Source organism: Rousettus aegyptiacus, unplaced genomic scaffold, assembly GCF_014176215.1.
Source record: "Rousettus aegyptiacus isolate mRouAeg1 unplaced genomic scaffold, mRouAeg1.p scaffold_m13_p_6, whole genome shotgun sequence".
Classification (NCBI taxonomy): domain Eukaryota; kingdom Metazoa; phylum Chordata; class Mammalia; order Chiroptera; family Pteropodidae; genus Rousettus; species Rousettus aegyptiacus.
The window spans coordinates 79,410,012-79,435,810 of NW_023416309.1; the positions used below are offsets into that span (position 1 = coordinate 79,410,012).

At 35.7% G+C, this 25,799-nt stretch overlaps 2 protein-coding genes across 6 annotated transcripts in view; one reads left to right on the forward strand and one right to left on the reverse strand.

The window, feature by feature from the left end:
* EFCAB5 (EF-hand calcium binding domain 5) overlaps positions 1 to 2,418 on the reverse strand; it is a 110,825-nt gene extending 108,407 nt beyond the window's left edge. Inside the window, exon 1 of the mRNA XM_036223339.1 lies at positions 2,158 to 2,418. The gene's annotated coding sequence lies outside the window, so the exon portion shown is untranslated. The remainder of the gene's footprint in view (positions 1 to 2,157) is intronic.
* Positions 1,908 to 25,799, forward strand: part of SSH2 (slingshot protein phosphatase 2) — a 219,564-nt gene continuing 195,672 nt past the window's right edge. The window contains exon 1 of one of the 5 annotated variants that reach the window (XM_036222629.1): positions 1,908 to 2,188. In XM_036222629.1, the coding sequence (XP_036078522.1) occupies positions 2,126 to 2,188 (63 nt within the window). In that variant the 5' untranslated portion in view covers positions 1,908 to 2,125. The remainder of the gene's footprint in view (positions 2,189 to 25,799) is intronic. The other 4 variants (XM_036222626.1, XM_016138994.2, XM_036222628.1 and 1 more) reach the window with 4 other exon arrangements.

Below are 25,799 nucleotides of genomic sequence, written 5' to 3' on the forward strand. Positions count from 1 at the left end.
TTTGGGTAATAATCACACAATAGAATATATAGATGTCGAATTATAATGTACACCTGAATATTATGTAATTATATTAACCAACATTACCCTAATATGCGTAATTAAAAAAAATATTCAGTATACACACACACACACACACACAAAGTTTAAGCCACTTGCTTAAGGTTTTACATAGCTGGGACTAAAAGCCAGGTCTTCCGATTTCTATAGTAGTGCTCTTTCCTACTGTAAAATAAATGGAATTGTCATCTTCTAAAAGAATTTAAAATTTTATTGCTACAACACTTTGTAGCAATATAAATACTAAAGTACATCACTAAGACATATTGATTTGAATACATTTTCTAGAATGATACTCTAGTTTATAAATCATGTTTCATTTATTTGAGTTCATTCAGATTTTGGCTATGCATATTTCTTGGCGATGCATATACTTCCTGTTTGGTCTCCTAAGCTTTGGTTCAAAGTTCTTCTGAACTTTGTCTACTCTTTTCCTGTTTACCACGTGACTATGGGAAAAACACAGTCAAGACTGTTTAACTTGCGAACCATACATCTTTAAATTTGTCTCGCAGGCACTCTTGACCACCACCAGGGGGCAAAAGCCTACAAGCTGGCTTCTCTGTAATACATTTCTACATGGGACTGTACTGTACAGGGACCCTCTCTGAGTCTGATTCTTGATGAAACCTCCTTGCTAATTATTTCAACCACAGGGCCCCAGGGATAGAACAAAGGCTCAGCACAGAGGGCTCTAGTGGCACTTAACCATACAGAAGCCAGAAAGAGGTCATGACGGCTGTCAGTTTAAAAGAAGCAATGATATCCAAGAGTTTGAGTGACAGATAGGTGGGCTTTAATAATTGCAAACTCCTGAATGTGTATTTTCTACAGCTTTGATGTGTATGGTGGTATTTACTAGCTCATCCACTCAAATTGAGAAATAGCTTTGTCAGTTCTCTTTCTCTGTGTAATCAATGGTTTTTACATAGTGTGATCTTTTCGCCTTTTTAATCTTGATGTTTCATTACCTTCGTGGCTTATATTCTGCTGACGGTTTCATTTAAAAAGTTATTCCTCATTATAAGAATATTTAATCTACATTTCACGTATATCTATGAAGTAATGAAATCTAGAGACAAGGAGAAGAAACCTCAAGAGGCAAATCCTCTTTAAGAGAATTTCTTCCCAGCAGGAAGCAAGTGGGACGTTAATAGCAGGTTGAACCCTTAAACTCTGTGATCCCAGCTTTCTCGGCCTCCCAAGCTCACTCGCCCTCTTTTCACCTCAGGAATAATGAATGAGTCCTTAGAGGCCAAGGTAACAGAGGAAGCATGAGGCTACCATTAGGCTTCCTAAGGTATAAAATGAAAAATCTTTCTTCCAAAAAGTCTTATCACAAAACATGGACTCTGAGTCTGAAGGGTGGGAAAACTCAGAAAAAGCCCCCGAGAGCCGGGTCAAAGCGGGGATAAAACTGGTCGCGACCAGAGGGTACTAGCCCAGTTACTCCCACCCACGCTCAGAAAAAGCGTTTGAACCCCTGCGGAGCCCTTTCCCAGAAAACGAGTTTGCGTCAGGTTTTCACCTCAGCTTCTTTTCACTAAGGTTGGTTAAGCTGTGCGCCCCACCTCACAAAATGGTTGTCTCGGAGGAGTGGGTACTCCAGTGGCCCCAGACCCGGAGCCCTCACCTCACCCCACTCCCCAGGCCCCCGCCGGCAAACAGCGCGATTCCTGCGCGGAGGAAACCGAGAGGGGGCGTCGTCCTGAGGCGCACACTCGCCGCCAGCTTCCGGCAACTCAAGGGTTACGGCGAGGCGGTGGCGCGCGCCGAGGGGAGAGGCGGTTGCTGACAGGTGGCGCCTGCGCACTGGGAGCGCTCATTGTGCCCCGCAGCTGCCGAACCGCCCGCCAGCCCGCCCGCCAGCCGCCGGTTCGGCGCGTCAGTCTCCGAGAGTCCAGTGGTGGGTGCGGAGCCTGCAGCCGTTCCCGCGGCCTCCCCCTATTCCCCGTTCCCCTCACCTCTACCCCCACACTCCTTTCCCCATTCCGGCTCCGTCACCCTCCCGTCCCCCACACTCAGGACAAGAATGCCCTGCCCGGAACAACCCAGCAGCGCCTAGATGGCTTTGGTCACGGTCCAGCGGTCGCCTACCCCCAGCACCACCTCCAGCCCCTGTGCCTCGGTGAGTCCCTCTTGGCGGCCGCTCCGCTCGCTTCTGTCACTGCGGCTCGGCTTTGCCTCAGCGGATCCCGCCGAGCGCCAGTGCGCACGCGCCGCGCCGCTTCCCAGGCCTTGGCACTCGGCTGCCGCGAACACCCCACACTCCCCATCTTAAAGACGAGCTGCAGGACATTAATTTTTGCCCCCATCTCTCTGTGCACCTAGCTCTCACAATCCTCGCCCGAACCTCCCTGTGGCATGCCTGCCTATGGCTTGAGCACTTCCTTTCGGGAATGAGTCATTCTGGCTTTTCTTCCTCCCCCTTCCTTTCCCCTCTTGCTCTGCTGCAGGGGGAGGACCATGGGACAACTGCGTTGCCCCTTATACCCACCCACGTCCCCTCACCCACACCCATTTCATGGACCCGTTCAGTATTCGCGCACTGCACGCCCTTCTTCAGGTTCTCCGTGATGTGTGTCTTCCTTCTAGTCACTTGCTGTCTTTCTTGTGATCTGTACTGTTCGGGCTTCGTTGGACAGCCGAACGGTAGTTACTCCTTGGTTTCTTCCCTCCTCTCCTCCCCCAAAGTGTAGCTGTGATCTCTGCTTCTCGGGTCTCTTACCTTTCCTCTACGCGGTCCCGAAACATCTGGCGCTGCTTGATGACCAGTGCCAATGCATTTACATCTTACAGACATTTATGCCTTACAATCATTGCTCATGATCGTTCTTGTTCTTCGGTTGTATTTGTTTGGCTCGTTGGTTCAGATGCCTATGTCAGTGAAGCATGCTTCAGCGGGAAAATACCCAGTAACCAGCCTTTTTCCTGCAGGGCCCTTCTTTGCCTTTGCTCTTAGCCCCACCCCCACTCCTTTACACTCCATTCTTTTAGGCTTTATTTTTGAAACTATTTATTTTTCAAAATAAAATATTGCACCAGAAGGGCGGAATGGAATCTTTAAAAAAATCCAAATGTTTTAGAAATAACCCGAATGAAAATATGGGAATTGGAAAAAACATCTTTAACTTTCTATAGAATTGTAATTTTTAAAACAGTGTTGGTGGATTTTAGTAGTTTCAAGTTGCAAAAAGGTATTCAATAAACACTGTCACTTTAGTCTGTAAAAAATTGGGTTACTCTTAATATTTATATGTTAACTAAGGTGTGAGCTTTGATATCTTGAAAATATACTGGCTTGTAATTTCAGCAGTTTCCTGAATTTCAAAATTTTGCGTGTACAGTGGTGGTTTCTTTCTTCTTTTTGTTTTCTGAGCTTTCTTTTGCATTTTGACCAAATTGACAAATATATCCTAAGTGATTATATTTCAAAGGTTAACTTACCTTGTGTTGTTCCAGAGTGCAGAACTAGGATCCTTGGGTGGAAGTTCAGCGAGGCCCAATGATTGTAAGGAAGAATTTTGTAACAATTGCAAAATAGTCCCCATTGCTGAAATTTTTCAAGCAAAGGCTGGGGGACCTTTTGCCTAGGAGGTGATAGAAAGTGTTCCTGTAATGGGGGACTTCTAAGGCTCTTTTCAACTCTTTAGATTCTGTGATTTGAGAATAATTGCACTTCAAAGCTGGGAAACATTTTAAGGTCCTCTAAAGACAAGTATCATAGGGATAGAAATTTAATACACAGTACTTTATTTTTATATGTAGTACTTTATGTTAGTTTTCAGAGAGTCATTAACATACCATTAGACCATCTAATTCACTCCATTAGTAAACTCTTTGAGGGTAGTGGTTACCAGGCCTGATTTTGGCTGGGAACGCAACCGAAGGTTAGGGTCATGCAAATAAACTAGAAACCAGAATTATGGTTACATAATTTTCCCTGGGCATTGTTGAAAACAGTTTATGCTATTAACAGTTTATGTACATAAAGTTATCATACTGATTTTCTTGAGGCGAATGATTAGTATACAGTAAGACTGTATTTACTTAATATGACTTTATTAGCCAAACTTGGTTATTTTAGAGTCTTGAGGTATGTTAATAGTCCCTTTTGACATAAGTAATTAAATTGTTCATGTGGTAAGCTCAGTTGTTGAGCTAAAAGACTGATATTTCTGCATCTACTTGTTATCCTAGCCTGATTATTTCAGTTGTTTTTATGTGGTCCAGGGTGCAAAGGAATCCTGGAACTGGTGTATGTGTAGAACAGTCAACACTGTTATTATGACTGATGAGCCAGTTACCTTTCCCTTTAAATCGTCTTCCTATTTCACTTCATCCAGAGTTGTGTTCAACTGAGTTATCTCCTGGTCCTTGTGTTCCGGTATTTGGCTGCTATCTGACTTGCCTATATTTGCTGTTGCTTTCATCTTTTGCTGCATGAATAGGTTGAGTTGTTTGTTTTAAAAGAAAGAGCAAAAAGAGTCTAGAGAACCATGAGAGGAGAGATTTAATTTTGTGAGGCTGGAAATTTAGATTTTTTTAAGTTAATCATTTTACGCATTTTATTATACTTTTTTTACTATCAGAAGTGGAACATTTTAATACTGTCGGTTCTTCAGTATTTTATTTGGGATTAAACAGACCTGTTGACCATCTATTGGGTATGAATGACTATTATAAACACTAAGATGTATAAGAGATATACTCTGTTTATCAAGATCATGTAATCTTGGGAGGGAGGAGGAGGGGATAGGAGGAAGAACAAACATGAGGGGTGAGGGTAGAAAAGGAGAGTGAGGGGAATGATACTATATGTACATGAACAATCAGTTTGTAATGGCCATAGCTATTGCCTGAATTCAGACTGAGATAAATTAATTAATGGCAAAAGTAATAACAATCTCTAACATATCTTGGGTCTTCCTCTATGCCAGGCATCATGCTAAGTACTTTACATGGATTAATTCATTTACTACTCACAAGATGCCCAAAGGAAGTTGCTATTATCCCCATCTTACAGATGAAGAAACTGAGGCAAAGAGCTATTATGAATGTACCCAGTGACACTTAGCTGTTGAAGCTGTAATTCAGACCCAGATGTGTCTAATATAGAATCTGCCATCTTATTCCTTTGTGGTAGTCAAGGAGAAGTGTACATAGTTGGTGGCTCTTGAACTAGACCTTGAAGGATAGGTTGAATTTCTATAGATTGAGATGGAAACTGGGAAGTAGAGAGTATTCCAGATGGAGAGAAGCTGTATACACCAAGACTTAGAAGCAGAAAAGTACAAGGCAAATCTTAAGGACTTAAGTAGACCAATTTGATGAAGGATTTGTTTGGAAAGAGTAGTAAGAAATAAAGGTGAGGAGGCAGCTAGGGCTATACAGGGACCGCTAAACTTAGGAGTTTGAACTTGATAAAGAAGGTAATGGAAAGTCTTCGGAGGTTTTTGAGCAGATATGATCGCAATGGTGTTTTAAGAAAATTGATCTAGCAGCTGTGGGCCAGAGGGATTTGAGAGGGAGAGAGCAGCCATGAATGGAGCCAGTTAGAAGTTGTTACAGTAGCCCAGATGTGAAATAATCAAGGCCTGACCTGGGAATGTGAAATGAAAATAGAAAAAAAAGGACAGATGTGAGGGATTATGGAGAAGACACAAAGGACCTGGGGACTGATTAGGTATAGGGGAGGAAGAGTCAGAGATGCCAACTTTTGGAATATACTGTTCTTCCTACATAAAGCTGTTTTCCAATTAATTGGGGGGCACTTTAAGAGTTCTCTCTTCTATTCTTTCTGGCGTGAATTTTCTGAATGGATACCTATGTTAACGTAGGGTCATATAGACACAATGGACTACCACAAAAATCTTTTGCTTTTCTGTAGTGCTTTATACTTTTCAGAGTGTTTTAGTGATCATGATCTAGAGCATTCTAGAGCAGCCTCTAAGTTATGCAATTCAGGCACCAAAGTTAAAGGACTTGCTAAAGGTTACAAAACAGATTGGTGTAAAAACCTGAACTAGAACTGAGTTCCTTGGCTCTTGGTCCACATCTCTTTCCATGGTGTGATAAGAGAAACAGCATATAAGTTTCTAATCCTGAGAACTTGACTGCCAGCCTAGTAAAGGAACCAAGACTTCAGATACAATCAAGAACTCTCTCTTTGTGGTTCATTTATATTTATACAGAACAGAATATCCAAGTCTGTGCAAATCGTTTTTAGGTGATACCGTATTTGAAGCCTATTATCTCTTAGTTTACACAGATTTTTTCTAAGCTTGGATATTTAGTTTCCTTACTCTTAGAAGATTATTACCAACAACAAAAGTAGACTAGAACATAGCAGGTGCAGCTAAAGGCAGGTACCCTTATAGCTCTGGAAAATGATAGCTGATGATTTTACAGAAAGGGAAGAGGAAGAAGTCTTGTAAATAGTTGGCCTAAGGAAAAAATTTAGCAGTTATAGACTAATATCAGGACAGATACCCACCTAAAACTCCCTCAGAACTACTATTATATGGTCATAATGACAGCTCAGAATTATCATAAGAAGGCTTAATCTTGTTTTATCTTGATTAAAACAGTCAGGATTGAGTGAAGTATATTTTTAGATAGATGTTCATCCAAGCTTCACCAGTTTTGATGTTTAAGTTGCACATTTTAATTAATCAGGAAAACCATTTACACATATGTTTTATCTCCTGATAATGATGAATAAATAAGATGTTGTTGAGTTATATATATTCAAATATGACCACACCTCTCTCCCTTGGCAGAGAAAATAAACTCATAGCAAATATGAAATTGACTTATATGAAGTATAAATACTCAAAAGTGATGCTTTTTAATTTTTTAAGACAGCTCTAGAAACTTTCTTAAACTGTGGAGTTAATATATGGCCATTGTAGGAAATTTGGAAAATACAAAGAAGCACAAAAAAGATAATAAAAGATATGTTCCATATAGCCGTGTGGGTATTTTACATAGCTGAAATGCTGATGTATATATAATTTTATATTTTTTAAGTGTGCTATATATCATAGATGTATTGCCATATCACTTAAATGGCTGCATTGAGTAAGTTATAACTCATTCTGATCATTCCATTATTGGTAAACATCTAGGTGTTTTCCAACTTTTTTTCTTTTTTTGCTATTATAAATTACGTGCAGTGAACATCATTGGGAATAAATATTTAACTGCATTTTGGAACATTTATTAAGAAACATTTATTTCAAGAAATAAAATTACTGTATTACAGTGTACAAGCAATTTTAAAACTCCTATTACATATTTATACTTTCTAGAAAGGCTGTTCTAATTAACATTTATTTCAGTCAGCATAGTGTAAGAATGCTTGTTTCTCCTAGCCTTAATAACACTGTATATTCTCGTTTCATATTTAATCATTAGAAATTTTCGAGGATAAAGATAGTTGATTTGATATGTATTTTATTATTAGGTCGAGTATTTTTCAGATGTTTGTTAGGCATTTCTATTAATTTTTTTTAAAAGATAGTTTTATTGAGGTATAGTCTACCAACCTTAAAATAAATGTTTTCATGAGTATACAATTCAGTGATTTTTTGAAAACTTAGAGTTGTGCAACCTTTTCTACAATCCCGTATTTCCATTTTATGAGCTATTTATTTATTCTTTTCAGTCTGTGTACCCTCTTGATATATTATGAATATTAATCCTTTATTAAAACTATTTGCTTTTTAATCATATTACCTTTAAAATAGAGTGTATACTCCAGGGTTTCGCTAGCAAGACTTTTAATGAGCCAGCCTTGCTTATTATCTCTTTAGCTTTTTCTCTTCCCAAGTCCCTGCCTTGCACATTGCTCAGGCAAGCTGACATGTCATGCTCTCTTTTATCTCTAGGCTTTGCACATGCTGTTTCCTTTACCTAGAACAATTTTCCTTCATCTCTTTACCTGACTAATGCCCTACTCATCCTTCAGGTCCCAACTTAAATGTTACTTCTTCTGGGATGCTTCCCTGACTCCACTCCCAGACTATGGTAGGTGCTCCTTTTATGCGCACCATAGTACCCTTACTTACCCATCATGGCTCTTTTCTCTTTATTGTATTTGATTGTTTGACTGCTAACTAACCTTTAAGCCAGGGTCTATTTGCGCATATTTTTGTAACACCAGGTTAAAAAATATTGGACACGTGAATCAATGGATAGCTCGATAGATATAGTCATATTTAGCAATCTTTTCCATGTTGATTTCTTACATTGTTTACAAGCTTTGTTCTGTTTCCAGAAGACCAAAGAATATGACCACCTTTAAGACTTTTGATACATATTGTTAAATTGTCCTCCAGAAAGGTTAAATCAATCTTGGTTGACAAGCTGTGTTTAAAAATGTCTGCTTCACTGTATCCTCATCCATTTTCTTTATCATAAGAGCTATTTATTGAACAGCTAGTACTGTGTACCAGATGCTATGCTGAGTACCCTATATGCATTATGCTATTTAATTTTTATATCACCACTGTGGGGTAGGTATTATTATCTCTGTTTTACAAAGAAAATCGAGTCTCAGAGAAGCAAGATGAATTGCCCAAGGTTATAGATCTAGTATCTGACCCCAGAACCTTTCTTCTTAACCACTAGTATTTTATTGCTGGTTTAATTTACTTTTTTTTTTTTTTATCAGAGGTTAAACATTTTTTCCAAACATTTACTATGTTTTGTAGTCCCTATTTTGTAAATCATTGATGTAATTAGCTCAGCTTTCTCCATGGATAGTTATCTTTTTCATGTTGATTTGTAAATATTCTTTATATACTAAGAATATTAACCTTTTTCTGTTATATTGCACATTTTGTCTCTGTTTTTCATTTGCCATTTTGTTTCATTTTATTAATTTTTATGTACAGATATTTTAAAAAATTTTAATGCCATCATTCCCAAGTCTTTGAAATTTTTTCCCATTGTTTTTCTACTTAGTTCAAATTTCCATCAATAGAGAAATATTTGCCTATATTTCCTTAAGTTGTTTTATAGTTTATTTTGTATTTAATTTTAATAATCTGAAATTTATTTTACTATATGCTATGAGGTAAATATTAAAATTTTTTTCAAATAGTTAACTTATCCCAGTTTATTTGATGAAATAGTCACTCTCTTTTTCTAATGGTCTGTAATTCCACTTCTGGGAAATACTAAATTGGGATATAAGCTAGATTGTGTTTCATCAAAGTTCCATTGCCAGTCCCACTGGAGTTTAGTTGGTTTAGCAGTATTTAGTTGGTTTAGTATTCATTAACTTGTATGGACAGAAAATAAATTTAAACTAGCTTAGATTTTAAAATTTGACTCAAGTACCTGGGAAGTCTGTAGAAAGAGCAGGCCTTTGGTACTCAAAAGATATCTTCAGGTCTCTCCTTTCTATCCGGCTTTAAGTGAGATGGAGCAGATTCTAGATTATGCCTATTTGGAAAAAGGTACTATGCAGATCCTGCACCACCTTCCTATATAGCACCATTAAATATTCCTGGTTCTAGCAGCTTTACTGTTTTTCCATTAAATGCCCGCTGTCATGCTGGCTACAGCGTGCCTGGCCCATGGTTCCCTAGATTTCTTGAAAGACGGGAAATATTTTGCTTACAGAGTGGGACATGATCTGCTTAGAAATAAATGAGAAGTAGTATACTATGTTCCAGCCTAGGTTTTATGGAACTGTGTGATTCAATTTTTTTTAATGTAATTTAATACCTTTTTGTATCCTGTGCTATACTTACTTGATTCTGAATATATCTATTTATTTCACTCATTCATACCAGGACTGAGGATCCAGCAGCCAGGTAAGGTAGTCCCTGGGCTCAGGAAGCTTACTTAGAGTATAAGTGGAAAAAATTGGTATTAAATAAGTAATTAGAATACATTATAGTAATCAAAAAATATATAGGCCTTTAGGAAGAAAGAGAAGGCTAGTAAGGACTCTTAGTTAAGCCTTAAAGAGTGAGTGGGAGTTGGTTAGCAAACAGGGTTAGAGATGAGTAGCATGAATTTAAGGCACAGTACTAGAAACGATATATGCTGGGAACCACAAACAGTGCAGTACTGATGCTGTGTAAAATGCAGAAACTGATGCTGGAGAAGTAAAGATAATTTGTTCTGAATTGTAACAGCTATGACCTTACTCTTTTTAATCTTTAATAAAGTAGCATATGTGTTCTCTTGGCTTTCCTTTAAAGTGAATTTGTTAAAATTTGTGATGATGAGCAAGAAACCTTAACATATAACTTGTCCTAATAGCTACCACATTTCAAGTGTTTGCTGTACTGTAGACATTGGGTTTAGTACTAAATAGGCATCACAACAACCATTCGAAAGAGTTCTATTATCCTTTCCATTTTCTGAATGAAGAAACTGATTTTCAGAGAGATATATAGATTCCCCCCAGCTAGAATTGGCAGAGCTGGGATTTAAACTTTGATTGTCACATAATCAGAGATTAAATTACTTTCTGGGTTTTAGAATTAGTCTCTATGTCTAGGTGTTGTTTGATTTCTTCCTTTTTTTTTTTTTTTTTTTTACCATTGTGCTTCATGGTCACCCTACTTTAGTTTGAAATCACTGCAGTTTGAATCATTTTTCTGCTTGTGCCTTGATAGACTGTTCAACAGAAGTTTGTTGGGAGCCTTCTCAAGCACTGTTGGATTATGTAAGGCATTAATCTTGCTTTAGAATTTACAAGTCTAGTGGGGGAAGGCAGCTATAAACTAAGCATGTATAATAATAATAATAATAATAATAATAATTATTATTATTATTATTAAAAAACCCTAGAATGGTGAATGCAATAGAGGAGGCACAAACCAAGTGTGTATATGGAAAGAAGATATCACTTCTGGAGGGGATAATGGACAGGGAATGTAGAACAGACTGGAAAAGATGGAGAAGCAAAAGATCTTTGTAGCTAAGAAATTGAAAGTTATGTTATTTACTTCTAAATATTGATACCTTTCAGTTTCATTTATAATTAGAAGCCAATTTTATCTGCAACATTATTATTGTAAGATATTCTTATCTAAGTTATTGAGCCAGAGACCAAAACTTCTATCTTTGGAAAGTATATATTTGGAGGTATTACCTTGCCCTTCACCTGTTCTTCCTCTCCTACTTCTATTCCTTTTCTTATCAAAACTTAAAAAACAAAAACAGAAAACACCACAAAAATCCAACCTGTTCTTTACAGATTCAGACAGATAGGGGAATATATGAAATTGTTTACTGAAGTTTAAGAAATGTTTATGCAACTTGCTCATTGGAGCAATGATTCTATGCTTGTTGCTTAGACACTTTTATAGAAATAGCAACAATTTGAGAGAGCCCCTTCTTAACAATTAACAATATTTAGCATGTCTCAGATGAGAATTAAACCATATGTTAGCTTCTTATAACATATTATCTTAATCTATTAAGGAAGCTTATTGATTCTTTGGGGTTTGAGAAAGCAACTGTGGTTTAGAATAAAAATAGTATCTGCCAGTGATTCTAATATAGTCCACATGAGGGTGGGGGAAGCCCTAAAAGTATTTTCTCATTTCTTTGTTCTTTAGCCTTTCAAAAATACCTATAGCAACATGAAGCAGTCCAGCAGAGTGGTTAAGAGCGTAGTAGGTTCTGGAAACTGCCTGAATCTGAATCCTGGCCTTACAGTTTACTAGATTTAGGCAAATCACTTAACTGCATTATGCTTCAGTTTGCCCATCTGTAAAATAGAGGTAATAAATAGTACTGCTTTCACAGAAGTAAGCATTAAATGAGAAAACGACTTAGCACCATGCCTGGCACCAAATAAGCATGCACTCTTGAAGTATTAGTCATTTTTATAATGATGGTGATTTGGGGTTGCTATTTGGTTATTAAGCAATTTTTCATTATAATACAAATTTGGTGGGGAAGATATTTGCTTTATGCCAGTTTAATTCAAATGAATAGCCTATTTCAGGGATTTATCTTTATTATTATTTTAGATTTCTTTACTCAATAATAGCTTCATTTTTTAAAATTAGAGAGTTTATTCTGGTTGCTAATCTCCACGGCAAAGTATATTGTGTATAATTTTGTAATGACCCTGGAGCACCATACAGAATGACTAATGCAACAGTAATCTTCAAAAAACTCCTTCCTTTGAGAACTTATCTGTTTACTAGGCCATGTTTAGCAGAATATTACTATTGGGTGTTTTGCTGTTTGGTAGGAGAGATCATTGCAAGTGGGCACCTTAGTCTGTATAGTCAAATCAGACCGAATGTGTTGGTGTTTTTAATGACCAAGGCTATAAATCATGTAGCCAAATAGAATAGAAATTGACAGATATTTTTTAAATATAAAGAATCTGAGGACACTGAATGTATTCATGGGTTTAAATATATCTTTGTACAAGGAAACAATAGTTTAAGAAGAATCATTTGTCTAATCCAGCTATACCAAGCAGTTGGCAGTTGGAATTGAATGCAGTTTTTAGAAGATGAATTTCCAAAGCAACTGAATGAACTCTCATATAACAGGAGGTCTTTGTTTCAGACTTTGGTTGCATTTTGATTACAGTTTTTACTATTGAACACTGTCAGAAAATAGAGACAACCTATGTCTTCCTGGAGAGTAGTGAAAAAAATTACACTAAGCTTTCAGTGAGTACAATATTTTGATTCGTCTTCTTGATCTAATACAAGGTGCAACTTTCTCTGAGCATTTTTATATTGGTTCTGTTGTTTTCAATTAAACTTCAAAGGAAACTGCACCGACTATAAAGGAAATCTGGTTAGGCAAGGTGTGGCTGAAAACTCCAGCAGTTCCTCCACTTGCCTACAATACATTCTTGCGGGATATAGAATCTTGAAAATTAAATTTAAGGCTTTTAGTAGAACAAAAATCTTAGGAAATTTCTACTTTCGCACCATTTTGTAGGATTTTAATCTATAAGATTAAAAAAATTATTAAACCCCTGATGAAAAGTCTTACCTTCTTGAAATTGTCTTATAGAAGACTATAGTAGTGGTGCAAAATGAAAATCTTTAAAGGCACAAGGTTGATTTGGACCTCTTCGTTGCAAGAGTTTGTTCAGAATGCCAGTCTGCTGAAAGTTAGAAATAGAGATGTTGCATACCAATTTGCCTTTGGTTTGTTTCTAGTTATCCTTTCAGATGATTCAAGGCACCTAGGGGAAGACTGTTTTTAGCAGGTCCTGGGCTTATGCTTTCTTTTTTTTTCATAGATTTTTTCTTCACTTTATTGAATTGCATTCATTTGCAAACCTTTATAAAGTCCCTATTGTGCAAAAAACTTTAGATCATTTAAACTGCTAGTAAAATCTATGTTTTTTAACACATTTCCTGTTTGCCCCGAGAATATTCACTGGCAGTACTTGCGGCTGCATCATTTATGCTGAGATAACTCACAGATTACAGTCCTAACTAACCTTATCCCCAAAATTTGCCACGAAATATCTTGCTTTTATTATTATTTTCTCATCGGTCTAGATTATTGATAGCCTTTGGGAACAAATGACATCGTTCTATTTATAGCATTCTGTTTTTATCAGTAGCATTTCTATTTACAAAATATAGTGATTCTTGATCACTGATAATGTCAAATCCTAGAAAACGTAGCATCCTTACACGTGATGTTAAATTAACTCTGGCAGCCTGCTGCACTTTTTTTTTCCTAAATGGGGAAAGGGTTCTTTGGGTGGTAAATACACAATAGATATACAGATGTCAAATGATAATGTACACCTGAAAATTATATAATTGTATTAACCAATGTTACCCCAATAAACTTAATTTAAAAAAATAAGAAAAGTAAATGGGGAAAGGGTTAAAACAAGTTGCCTTATCTTGAACATGTGATTTAGAAAATTGGATGATTGAGGTTCTGTATTTTATCCTTTCTTTATTCTGCTGATATACTGAAATCTCCCATTTGATTTCATATTTTTTTTCTATATTTTACTTGTGGCTCACATTTCTAAAATTACCACAATAGTGATTCTCTAATTAAAAATAACTTTTTTGCAATAGTTATGTGGCCTCTACAAGTGAAACTTTACAGTGTAGAATTAGATTATATACAGACCTAAATTCAAAGATGAAGAAAAAAAGTATGGAAATGGACAGTTACTTTTAAAAAATATTTGAATACACAAAATGTGTGGGCCCATAGTTGAAAAAATGCTTTATAAGATAGTTATTTCTTAACCACTCCCTAAAATTAGAAAGTTCTTTTTCCTCATTTTGCTTTTTGCCTACTTCACTCGATTTATTACTGACTTTCCAAAATACTATTTTGGAAGTTGAAGGCAGAATTTCTTTAAGATCTATAGACAATGTGACAGTGATGAAATTTAAAAAATCTCCCTAAACCTTTCTTAATTATATTCTTCTGAGGAAAAAAAAGTATTTTTATACTGGCCCTTAGTATACTTTTCTTCCCTGCCAAATCCAGACCCACAAGGGCAGTCTCCCTCTCTGGCTAATTTAGAATGATTTTCTGTGTTAAGTGCTTGTTTTCAAGGAAGTAAGCTTCATTAAAGCAAGTGGGTTAAATTGGCTTTAGGTTCTGGATCCAGATTTTGGAGTTAAAATCCCAGCTCTCCCAGTGACTAGGTGTAGACTTTGGACAAATCACCTTTCTAAACTTCAGTTTCCTTATCTTACAGGATTATTGTTGGCTTTCATGAAATAACTAATGAATGCTTAGTACAGTGTCTAGAACTACAGTATAGTGAGTGTTCAGTAACTGCTAGTGATTACTAATGTTAAGCAGATTTAATTCTTTGCCTCTTGCACAGTATTACATATAGCACTTAATTTAAAAAGATTATGATAGCTTGGCTTCCAAAGCATAGTTATTATAGATCATATATTTGAATCTTTACTGAATTGTGTCAAGTTTGTATTACTCTCAGATGCATTACTTTATAAGAAGTTGTACACCCTGGATTGAAATTGGCACAGTCATCTTTGAATGGTAATGGAGTAATATATAATGATGTGTATTCGAAGATAGTGAAAACTATAGCTGGTTTTATAGATAGCTCCTATTAAAGTTATTAAAATTCTTTTTCGATAAACATGCAGTGAAATTTTGCACTGAGCCTATGAGTTCAAAATGAATGCTCAATGAGCATACATGAGCGATATTTTAAAAATTCAGTCCTTCATCTTTACTATTTGTCCAAAGGATTGACAAGAAGTAGTCTTCGACAGTTGAGATCTGTGTCATTTCTTGAAACTGCTTCTAGTGAAAGTCTACGTTATTTAGCTATCCTAAATGACAGCCTTTTTGAAATGTACCACAACATTATCCCTCACCTGTGGTGTCTGAAGTTTTTGTGAAATTCTGTCTTAATAGAACCCTATTAGAACCCTAAACCTTTTCCCGGTAATGTGCAGTAGTGGTATAAGCTTACCTTGCTGCTAAGACCACCAAATCACAACCCTAGGTTCTTTTTTGGGTAATTTTGAATACAGAGAATTTTATGTTTCTTTGCTACTTCTATGTAAAAATTCAGGAGGTTTCTTGGACCTTTAATTATTATTAAAATCTTGAGATTTATTTGTAAATATTGCTTCCTTGGGTTTCACAGAATTTCAAAACTCAAAAGTTAACTTTTCTAACTCATCATTTTAGTGTTACGTAGTTTCCAAAGTCCGACTTCAGAGATAAAGGTCAGAATAACTCATCAGGAGAGTTTTTGCTAGAGTGAGAACCCTATACTACATTTTTAGTAGGAATCGATGGGAGGTTTTCTAGGTTGTTAGGCATTCAAGTGGACTCGTGGGTTCTAGGCTAGACTTATGTTGAAATATAAATAGAAAGTCACGCTTTTAAATGTGGCCATGGCATCAGGCAGATGACTGAAATTAGTGAAGCTGGCCAAATGGGACCTGTGGTAAGTTGGAGACTATGAATGAACTTTATCATCAGGGGTTGCCAATTATGACAAAGTGAAAGTAGACTCAATGTCAGAAAAGTCTTCTATTTCAAGAAACACTAGTGATGCAGTTTGTTAAGTGAAATCTCCTGATTTTTAAATGTTGGCCAATGAATGTCTGGGAATGATTTTGACTATGAGTAACAAAAGACCAAGTTTAAACCATAAGAATATTTTTGGTTTATCTCGCAGAAAATCTAAAGATATATAGTACAGGACTAACTCAGCAGTTTAACAATGCCATAAGGATCCAAATTCTTTATATCTTCATGTTCTGCCGTTAATAGTGTATTGGATTCCCATTTTTGTGCTTGTCTCCACATAAAATATGTCTGTTGTAGCTGTAGGCAGTACATCTATGTTTGATCCAAGAAGGGGTAAAAGGTTCAGTGCCAGCAGTTAGCTGTACCTTTAATTGGAAAGCAAAAGTTTTCCTGGAAACCAACCCTACATTCCTAGCAGACTTCTCTTTAAGTCTCTGGCCAGAACTAGGTTACATGGTTACCTTTAAATGCAAGAGATCCTGGGAAAGCAAGTATATGACTTTGAATCTTACTCATTGAGTGGCAGCAAGGGAGAAGGATGTTTGGAATGGCTGTTGTCAAACGTTGTCTGTCATAACAACTAATGACAATTTAAAGAAATGTATCTTGAAGGCTAAACAGAACATGTTTGTGGCCCAGGTTTACCTTGTGGCCACCAGTTTGTGAGCACTTTATATCAGTGATTTTCTGCCCAGTTTTTATACTCTTATTACTCAATCCTGGCTTTTATCAGTTAGTAATTTTATTAGGTTTCTGGGGTAACCTAATAAAAATTAAAAAACTTGAGTTTAAGTCCTGATAGAGACTTGCTAGCAGTGTATAATATTGGACGAGTATGCTTAGTCTTTCTGAGTTTCTCATTCTTCAACTGGAAAATGAGCATATAACATAGCAATATAGCATAGTGGTTAAGTGCAGAGGCTTTGGAATCAGAAAGACCTAAATTGAAATCCTGTCTCTGCCAAACTAGTTGCATAATCTGTGTACATGCTAATTCTTCTGTAAAATGGAATTAATAGTTGTACCTACCTCACAGAGTCTTTATGAGGACCAAATGAGATACAGTGAAGTCTCATCTTAGCAGAGTTCAAAAATTAGCATATAAGGCAAAAATCAAATTAGAGGCAAAATTTCTTTGAAAAAAAAATCTCTTCAGTCACCCATAAAGAACAATATTCATGGTTTTGGGCATACAGATCTATAACTGTGACTGTCTGAGGAGACACGGTTTCTCCCATCTCATGCTTTGTTACATGTACTTGTTGCATGTAATGGCAGGTAAAATCATGTATACTATAACATAACTTATGTTTTCATTCATCTTTATTGTCTTCTGTGTACATATAATCAAATTAGCATAAATTAAATGCACATTAGATGCAACTCCAGAGTTATTATTTGTGAGATACCTAGCATAGAACCTGGCCTTCAAAAATGGTAGCTGTCATTACTGTAGGTACAGGGTATGACGTTTGAGGATTAAAAAATTGAGATCGTCCAGGGGCTCAGCTTGGCTCCTGATGTGCAACGAAGACCAATGATGATTTTTTTCTCCTGCCACACCAACTAAAATTTATAATGATTGTGTGTGGCCAAGCGAATAATGTCCCTATTTTAGGAATTTGGATGAGATTATCAATTGTACTTCAAGGGAAAACTCATGTAACTACCTCAAAATTTATAGGCCACACTTAACATGATCCCTCAAAATAATATGCTAATTTTCTTTTTTGTTGTTTAAATTGTGAAGTATATCATTTACACAGAAGAATATTTTGATTTTTAAATGCCAAAAAGTTTTGCTCCCTTTCAAATTTATGATGTAAATGTTTCAAAGGGCAAAGTGATATTAAGAGAAATGCAAGGTATCGGGAAGCCCCAATGATAAAATTCATCTGGCAGTCATTTTTCAAAGATGTTAACCATTTTCAGCTAAATCTACATTGAGCAGTTACAGGTGATCTGTTTTACAGTGTTGACACATATGTCTAACAAGAGCTTATACTACTGACGAAAAATACTTATGACAAATACAACAATATGATAACCTTTGTACACTTAACTCTCTGAATAACATGTATGTGTAGCTTAAAATACTTTGAGACTTCAGTTGCTTGGGTCAGATTGTGGTGCTCAAATATAATGAATCATAGAGTGAAGCATAAATATAGCTTAAGAAATTGTGATATAGGAAGACAAATAGTGCCCCCCTTTTCTTAGAGGAAATATTTATTTTCCATATTACAATGGACAGGAATGCAACCTCTGAATGTTTCCTTGAGGATCCAAAATTTAAAAGAATAACAGTGATAGACAGTAAAACTCTAAGAGCAATAATATGCTTTTGTTCAAGTGCTGTCATGTGTTTTCCACTAAAAGTAAAGTTGTCTCAACTTGTACCTTATCACTTGTTGCTTGGTATAGGATTGTCTTGTTTTTAAACAAGGAGGAAAATCTTGTTTTAAGGTGACTCATAGTGACGTAGTATGTTAGTAACGGGGTGGTGTTTCTTTGCTCAGTATGAGCACTGGTAATAACAGAGTTACTGGCAGTTTTCCTGTAGAAATTAACTCATGTTGGGAATTCTTAGGAATCTGTGTTTACAGGTACCTGGTTCCAAGAAGTCTTCTTATAATAAGAATGGTTAACTATCACTGCTGTGTGACCATGGGAATTTAAGGCATGGCATTTATCATATTTAAGTTATAATTAGCTTATACTTTTAAGACTAAGTATCTAACAGTCTCTGTTATCTGTGGTTATTTTTCTCCTACTGTACCTTGATACTCGTTCATCTATGATTGGATGATTTATTCATTTTAATTAAATTTAGCTACCGAATCCTTTTTTTTTTTTTTTGATCTTACTGTGGTTGTGGAACTAGGTCTAATGGTAACTTGGTTTTGATATCGTTATAACTGTACAGATATTGCCATGATACCTGGAAATACTGTTTGCTAGTAGAAGGAGGACAGGTATGGATAACTGGAAAGATACATAAACATATTCTTCTAATTACAGAGATTTATAATATTCTGTAAGAAAAGTTTTATCAAAACTTAAACTCAAGCCATTTTTACAGTAAGGAAGAGTAGTTTTAATGATACATCTAAAGCTAAGAGAAATTTGGAGAAACTCTTAAGAAAAACTTAAGAAAAAGATTAAAACATGATTTAGTGTTTGGCAGGGTTGATACATTTTGACTGATTGATTGACAGTCTTATCTTGGAGAGAATTAGGGAGATTTTAAAAGTAAGAAAACATTTAAGACCAGATGATGAAGAGTAGCCTAGTTGGCTGTGGATCTTAGTTTTTTCTTTATTTGGAAAATTTCAGTTAGTTAATAAGTTCCAGGATATAGTATAATAAGACTAGTTCTTTGAACAAACATTATAGAGCTTATATATTAGAAAGACTGTTGGCTAGTTCCTAAGGATCATAGACAGTGTTCTTGTACAAATGATGCAACATTAGCTTGATATTTTAGGAGCTCCTTTTTGTTACTGCCTTCAATTTTAAATATCTCCAAGGGCAGCAAATCTTCCTTTGAAGGTGAATTTGATTTTTGGAAATAGCCAAGAATAGCTTGTCTCCATATTTGATGAATATTAATTAAACAAACCAAAACATTCTTTATATTACAGGCTCTAGGGGTACAAGAATGTTTAAAATAATCAGTCCCCACCCTTAAAGCTATAGGACTGTGGTTGGTGCATAACCCTGGGGCAGATGGCACATCAATATATTCTTAGGGATTTGGCAGGGAGATGCAGAACAGGGGAGGGTGCTCTAAGCCATGGACAAAATTAATAATTTTAGTAAAAGAAAGAAAAGGGAAAGAGACTTGTCTATAAATAGATAAATTTTTGTGAATCACAAAATATCCAAGCAGATATTCCTAAAATGTTTCAAGTAGTGGAATCTTATAGAACCTCTCAAGAAAGTGACTTGAAGAGAACATTAATTTAAAAATATATTTTGTTGTGTTGGCTAAAAAAGAAACTTTCATTAGTTTATTATTTTGTAGGATTAAATTGAATTCTTTATTTTTATCTCTCAAGATATTCTCAAAAAGTATTCACCATGTGAAATTAATATAGATTTTGTCCAGTATTTCTTATCTCTCCTAGATGCCTCTATCACTTATGTTTTTTTTTTTAATATCTAGAATAAAGAAGACAGTCTCCTTTCACAGCAAATATGAGGGGAAGAGGGGGAGAAAGAGGTAGCAAAACTGAAGAATATTTTAAGCAGATCCATCTCAGAGACAGAGTAGTTAAGATTAGATACTTTTTTTTCCTTGAAAGATGTTAAAGATATTAAATTATAGAAACAATCTTTAAAGTGAAAAGAACACATTATTGAGATTGTTTTTAGGGGAACAGGAAGTGGATGACAGATAAGGTGACTTTATAATTTATATCCCAAATGAGGATAATAATGAGAATGAAAGGAGGTGCTAGTAATCATATCACTTACAACAGATATTAACTAGGATGTGCAAATGGGGATATGTGGTATTATATTCTTTGAAATCACTTTACATAAGTTATTTCTTTGTTTTCTCATAGAAATTTTATACATATACATATCTTTATAGCATTATATTGGGGTTATTTGTAAGGGTCAAATTCCTCTGTTAGACTGAAGTCGGGAACTTTTCTTGTTCAGTATAGTAACTCCCTTAGTGTCTGAAATATTATAAATATGTAATAAATATGTGTCAGTGAAGGAATGTTACCTCATTTAATCATAGACTTCCTCTTTAATAAAATAAGACAATTTTGGGGCTGATAATTTACCTAAGCATATTGATTGAATTGCTTGTATTTTATGATATAAAATAGGTTGAGAATGAATATCGAAATTTATAGGCTGTGTTTTACATTTGTTATAGAGAAAATTTAAAGGATAAGAATGAAATAATATATAATTAAATCCATGAAGAAGACCATTGGAATTAACCAGAAATAACATGTGTAAGAGTGAGATCACATGTGCAAAGACATGACAGTATGACCATTTGTAGAAATACATATGATTTGATTTGACTGGAGTGGAAAGTGTGTGTTAGGATGGGGCATGGAGAGAGACGAGACTTAAGAAGCCAGATCATGAGAACCTTACATGATGTGTTAGGAGGTTGAATTTTTTTCCTGAAAACCATGAGGAAATACCGAATTTTAAGCAGAGGAGTGATATAATCTGATTTTGCACTTTAGAAGGATAACCATCGGAAAATGTATTGGAAAGAAGCCAGATGTACTTAGTTACGAAATTGGCGAGCAGAGGAAAAGATAGTAATTGAAAAAGTATGGCTTCGGTGTTTCAAGTTTGGAAGCTTGATGAAGAATAGTGTTTTCATTGAGCTAGGGAGTACAGAGGCCGATTTAGATGATAGGTTAGGAAGTGAGCGTCTTCAGTTTCAGCTATATATGAAACAACCAAGGGAAGTGCCAGGTTGGTTGGATACATCTGCTGCTCAGCAAGGAAATCCAGGCTAGAGAGAGTAAATGATTATGACCAGTGTATAAATATGCTGCGATAAATACTTTTATATTCATAGTGTCATTTAATCCTTGTGAATGGGTTATCATTGTTCCCATTTTATAGATTAGGAAAACAGGATCCAAGGTTATACAGTTAAGTGGCAGAATCACTTGTTCACTGTTAAGCTCGATTGGAAACATAAGGGTGTGAATGAGATCACTTATGGTGAATGTACAGGGTGAGGCAAGTGGAAGACTAAGTGGTAACTAAGACCCAAGACAATTGAAGCAGATTTTGGGGGAACTGGGACATTTGAGAGGCTAGACGAGGAAGAAGATTCTGCAGATAAGACTGAAAAAGAACATCAAGAGTGATGACCCAAAATATGTTCCTCAATCAATTTATTATATAAGATAGTTCTTTAAAAGGAAGAGAAAGGTTCTAGAGTCAAGTAAATTTGAGAAGCACTGCAGAACCCAATCTTGTAGTCACAATGCACATCAGTATTGATGGTGAGAAATCCTGTAGTAAAGAAACCCATTTAACTTTAATACCACATTTTCCAAACCTAGTTGATCATGACGATGCTCCTCTTCTTTTGCATACATTCCATTGACATCCCAGGACTGAAGAATCCAGGTGAGTGTGGCATCACAGACTCTAAAGCAAAAAGGGTGTTTCAAGAGGGAAGTGGTCACTGTTGGATCAGATGTCTCAGAGAGGTAAAAAAGGTAGTTGACTGGCAATTATGAGGCCACTAGTGACCTATGTGAGAAAAGCTATGGTGGAGTCGGTGGTCAGAAGACCATTGTGTTGCAGCAGCTTGGAAGATAAATGAGTGGTGAGGAAAGGGAGCTAGAAAGTAGACTCTGTTCTTTCCAAAACCTTGTGTCTGAAGGGAAGGAGAAGAAAGTAACTAGAAGAGGGTATAAGAGTGAAAGAAGGACTCTTTTGTGTTACTTGGAAGAGACTTGAGAATATCTTTCTGCTGGCAAGAAAAAGGTCAAGATATGCTAGAGAAGAGAGGATGATTCATGGACGAAAATTGTGATGAAATGACAGAAGAGATGTTACAGAAGGCAGTTGGAGAGATTAGATTTGGAATAGAAAGTATTGCACTGAGCTCTAATACAGTGATTCCCTTAGGAGCTCCTTTCCAGGAGGATCGTGTTTTGGGGACTACTTTTTATAACCTTATGTATTTGGTTTTTTTTCTTATTGTCACTTCCTACTGTCATTGTATCTTCCTGTAGTAACTCTTTATTTCTACTGATTGGCTGCTTCATATCTGCTTCCAACTAGGAAACCAGGAAACCAAATTTTTCAGAATTGCATAGAAAGTAAGAGTAAATAACCTGAAGGTCTAAAAAGCACCGCCGCCTCTTGCGCCCAAGAGATGGATGGAGTTCATAAGCTTTGGGTCATGTCTTTTCTGTACTTAGAATCTCTTTTTTGGGGGGTGAGATGGTAGGGGGGAATTGCTTTGGAATTTCTACATTTTCCAAATAGATAGAAATACCACATAAGTGATATCTAGAAGTTTTTAATATATATATATTTGCTATTGAAAATATCTACTGATTTAATTTCTCAACTTTTTAAAATTTAAAATGCCATTTTCCTCATTTGAAAAAGCTTCTTGGTGGTAGATATCTTCAAGCTATATACTGTTTGTACATAATCTCTTCAGTTTAAAGATGGCTTTTAACTAAACTCTAAAAAGGAATGGAATGGACAAGTCATAAGGTTCTGAATTACAACAATTAAAATGTGCAAGACTAAATATTCTTCAGTTAGTAGGACCAGGTATTTGTGGTGTGGTCTATAGCGAGGGCTTTTGATTGAAGTGAGTTGTTATATAACAATGCTCTTTGCTTTTATAGCTATTTATGGTTCTTTTGTCTAGAGCTAGATAGTTCTTTTGTTTAAATAAGTCTGGAAATTCTGCAGTTACCTTTGCACTACTTTTCACAAGTCATAAATATACAGGCTATTTCTTTTCTTTCTTTTCTTTTTTTTTTCTTATTCTGTGACTAGAGTATATGCTCAGAATTTATTTGGAATTTATTTAGAAATGTAGCTTAAATCTGGTAGGCTTCATCCAAATAGGATAATGCAGGAAAGTGTATTAAATGTGGTCACTAACCATCTGCACTAGACACATGTGGGAACCTAGCAAAGTAGGTTCATGCGCCTCAACTCTGTTCCACCAAATCTCTCTTGATGGGGCCTGGCACTGTTTTGTTAACAGGCCAATGGGTGATTCTCATACATTGTATGAGAACTACTGGTATGGATGATCTAGGCTGTGATTAAGACCAACCCAGCCTGGTTCTTCCGTTGAATGTAGCATAAGTATCTGTGGCAAGAACCTAAATCAGATGAGTACATATCCAGGAGCTTTTCATAGGATGATCTTTAAAAATTTTTTCAGACTTATTATTTTTTAATAGCCTTATTGAAATATAATTCATACTGCACAGTTAACACATTTTAAGTATTCATTGGTTTTGGTATATTCACAGATACATGCACCTATCACGACAGTCTATTTTTGAACATTTTCATCACCTCAGAAAGAAACCTCGTACCCTTTAGTTGTCACCATCTTATTCTTCTAGCCCTAAGCAACTACACTAATTTTCTTTCTGTCCCTATAGAGTTCCCTATTCTAGACTTTCATATATATGGAATCATATAGTATATTGTCTTTTGTGACAGGCTTCTTTCACTTAGCATATTCTCAGGGTTCATCCAGATCTAGTATATATTAGTATTTCATTCCTTTTTATAGCAGAATAATATTCAGTTGTATGCAGATACCATATTTTGTTTATTCTTTTTGTTTTGATGGACATTAAGGTTGCTTCCATCTTTTGGCTATTATGAATAATGCTGCTATAAACATTTTTGTACAAGTTTCTATCTAGACATATATATTCATTTCTCTTAGGTATAGAATTCTAAAGAGTAGAATTGCTAGGTCATCTGGCAACTTTTAAAAATCGTTTGAGGAACTATTAGACAGTGTTCCAAAGTAGCTACATCATTTTACATTCCTTGTAAAGGAACTTAAGTGTATGAGGGTTCCAATTACTCCCCATCCACATTAGAACTTTTTGGTTCTAGGCATCTTTATGAGTACGACGTGTTGCGTTTCCCTAAAGGCTAACAATGAACATCTTTTCATGTACTTCTTGACCATTTGAATATCTTCCTTTGAAAAATGTCTATCCATATACTTTGCCCACTTTTAAATTGGGTTATTTCTCTTTTTATTATTGAGGTTTTAAGAGTTCTTTGTATAATCTAGATATAAGTCTCTTGTCAGATGTATGATTTGCAAATATTTTCTCCTATCCTGTGGGTTATCTTTTCACTTACTTTAGGGTATCCTTTGAAGCACAAATGTTTTTAATTTTGATGACATCCAGTTTACCTATTTTTTCTTTTGTTGCTCATGCTTTTAGAGTCATAGTTAAGAAACCTTTGCCAAACTGTAGATCATGAGGTTTACCCTTTGTTTTTTTCTAAGGGTTTTAGAGTTTTACTTTAGCTCTATGATCCACTTGAATTAATTCGTGAGGTAAAGGTTCAACTTCATTTGTTTGTTTGCATGTGGCTATCTTGTTTTCTCAGCACCATTTATTTGTTCTTTCAAAAGAAATGACTCAATTTTTATATAAAATGCCTTTCATTATTTTAAATTAGAAAGATGGTAAATTACCTATGAAAGAATGTATATGCTATTTCAATTTTCTTTCTTGACTTTGTCTACTGTTTCTGTCATTGAGGTTGTTGTTAAGACTATAGACATATAAACCATAAAAATATTTGGTTTGTAAAAATTACTAAGTTTTTACTTTGCATTCGTGTGGAACCTATCCCAGAGGGTTTCCCAGCTTTCCAATTGTCTCTGCTATGAAACTAAGTCTTACGTATAAAACTCCAACTGTTTTCTTAGATTTTGGTGGGAAAGGAATACATGTCTGATTCTTTCCAAAGTCTTTTCCAACCATTCCATGGAACCATAAAGACTCCCCAGTTGAGCTTCATCAGTTTAGACTTTTTCTTTCTGGAATTTGTCAGTTCTATGGTGGGTCCAGTGCAGTCTCTGTTTAAGCACAGTTTCTTTCATTATCTTCACATATACAAAATAATAAAAACTGTTTTGCATTTTGTAAGAGCATCTTACTTTTTATAAAAGAGAGAAGGGCAAGTTTTCTTTATATTAA